A 2,478-nucleotide genomic window follows, 5' to 3' on the forward strand; every position below is an offset into this window, starting at 1 on the left:
CCTGTATCAGTTTGTATCTTTGTATTTTCTCTCTCTATAATGTCCTCACAGCCTGTATCAGTTTGTATCTTTGTGTTGTCTCAGCGGAGATAAGTGCTGTGCTGAAGGTGGACAACAGGATTGTGGGGCGCACACACTGGCGACAGCTGGGCAAAGAGGCCTGGGGCCAGAGCTTCAGCATGGAACTGGAACGGGTCAGTGGCTTTCACTTTAGCAAGAAACTCAAATTACAACTGAGCCAGAACTACATACTTACCTGCTTTTAGAATGACAAAAACCTAATGACTGACTGAGTCACTGTCTCCTGGCTGTGATATAGTACTGCAACTGAATTTCTAATTCAATCTCTCAGCACACGTGCCTCCAAAGGAGTCTGTATTTGAGTGTATTTATTAAATGTTATCACAGATGGAGGGTGATGATGTTGCTGCCTGAAAATTTAAGAATGCAAATTTAATCTCAGTAAACAAAATCTACCTTTTTGCTTTTTAACTGGCCTGCTAGCTTAATACACCAATATATCATTACTTTTATGTAGAGACTTTAACCTTTCGTGCATATATGGATCCCCCTGCTCATCCTTTTAAAAGCAAGGGAGACAGATCTGTCAGCTGATAGAGAATTACTAAAGATTATCCTTAAACCCATATGTGTCAGTCAAGTTCCATTTTTCTGTGCTTGAGCAGCTACACTTCTCTAAACAGTCCGTGCTGTCCCCACGTCAACTTCTATTGTGCAGCAGAATGCTTCGTTTCACTTTCCTGATCAATGCTGACTACAAAGTATACGCTAAATTATTAGCAGTATTCTATTTGCAACAAGAAAGTTATTCATTCATCTACATCAGTTAAGAATGAAACGGCCCATTGCTTTGACCATATGTGGGAACAATAAATGTGTCTTCGTCTTCATGATGGCCTGTACTACCACACAGTGTAGACGCTGTTAGACCAGTGCTGCGAGCGCTCTTAGCCCCCATGATGAACATCTGTTAACAGCAGCGCGAATGACGCGATTAACGCGGCGTGAATAATTTGCATCGCGTTTGGTGTGAACACAGCATTAGTGTTTTGGAAAGAGACTTTTTTTGAGACAGTAACTCAAACTCATCTTTAAATCAAGCTGTGCAAAACTTCCCGTGATTAGTAAACTGACCTGTATGTATAAAATCGGTGACTTCCCCTTTAAAATGTAAAGACTCACTGTTAAACAGAGAGAATGAGAGGAATGTTAGATGCACTATCAAAACCGGAGTCTTAAACGGGGATGCTGGACGTGTATGGGTTAAACCAGATTAGAGCAAATGTCAGGGGATTAGCAGTGGGATGACATGAGTAGAGTAGGAGGCTGACAGAGCATCAAAGACATTCTTGGTCATTATGACTCACTGTGGGACAAGATGTCATTGTTCTTAAGAGCATCTCACTGAAGAAGTCTTACAATATAAATATGTTTTTCTCAAGTGTGGCAGTGAGTTGAATCCCATCAACTGTCTGTTATGTATTATTTTTCAGTAATTCAAAAGATGAAGCCATTCTGTTCCACCAAATTTAAGAATCCAGTCTTTTGGAAAACAAAGATGATGAAATGAGATTATAAGCGCGCATGAATATTTGTAATATGTGTTTGTGTGTGTTGATCTAGTCCAGGGAGCTGGAAATCTCTGTGTACTGGAGAGACTGGCGAGCGTTAAGTGGGGTGAAGTTCCTGCGGCTGGAGGATTTCCTGGATAACCACCGACATGGCATGTGTCTCCAGCTGGAGCCTCAGGGCAACCTCTTCATTGAGGTTCTTTCTCTCTAATTTTTAAAAATTATTATTTATTTCCACTTTGTGTTTGCCCGTGTGCCCGTCCACTAATCGCTGTAGGGGCCACTAGTGATAACAAAGCTGACTGCATCGCTGACCCCCATCTGCTACTCTGTGACCAGAGACACAGCGGGGGAAACAGTTAGCTCACTTTCAGTGTTATAAATCTCAAGCTTGAGATTTTAGGTGGAGTGATTTGCCTGTCTATGCACTGGGGAGGAGTTTAGAGAAGGGGAGGTTATATAAGGGCTGGGTGTGATCTTTTCCAATCCCTTTGTGTTACACCATGCTCCCATAGCAGTAATGCTTCCGCAACATCCATCCATCCATCCATCCATGGCAGCGGTGGCAGCAGGCTGACCCAGACCTCCCTCTCACCGGCAACATGTTCCAGCTCGTTCTGGGGGATCCCGAGGCGTTCCCAGGCCAGCTGGGAGATGTAATCTCTCCAGCGTGTTCTGGGTCTTCCCCGGGGTCTCTTCCCAGTTGGACGTGCCTGGAAAACCTCCAGTGGGAGGCGTCCAGGAGGCATCCTAATTAGATGCCCGAACCACCTCAGCTGACTCCTTTCGACGCGAAGGAGTGGCGGCTCGACTCCAAGCTCCCTCCTGATGACCGAGCTCCTTACCCTATCTCTAAGGCTGAGCCCGGCCACCCTACGGAGGAAGC

General features: G+C 44.7%; 1 protein-coding gene across 3 annotated transcripts in view; it reads left to right on the forward strand.

Moving 5' to 3' along the window:
• Window positions 1-2,478, forward strand: part of pkn3 (protein kinase N3) — a 32,582-nt gene that overhangs the window by 12,142 nt on the left and 17,962 nt on the right. For all 3 annotated transcript variants that reach the window (XM_031879162.1, XM_031879163.1, XM_031879164.1), the window contains 2 exons: window positions 85-194; window positions 1,645-1,788. In XM_031879162.1, the coding sequence (XP_031735022.1) occupies window positions 85-194; window positions 1,645-1,788 (254 nt within the window). The remainder of the gene's footprint in view (window positions 1-84; window positions 195-1,644; window positions 1,789-2,478) is intronic.

This window comes from Anarrhichthys ocellatus, unplaced genomic scaffold (assembly GCF_004355925.1).
Source record: "Anarrhichthys ocellatus isolate YVR2014 unplaced genomic scaffold, GSC_Weel_1.0 scaffold231, whole genome shotgun sequence".
Classification (NCBI taxonomy): Eukaryota; Metazoa; Chordata; class Actinopteri; order Perciformes; family Anarhichadidae; genus Anarrhichthys; species Anarrhichthys ocellatus.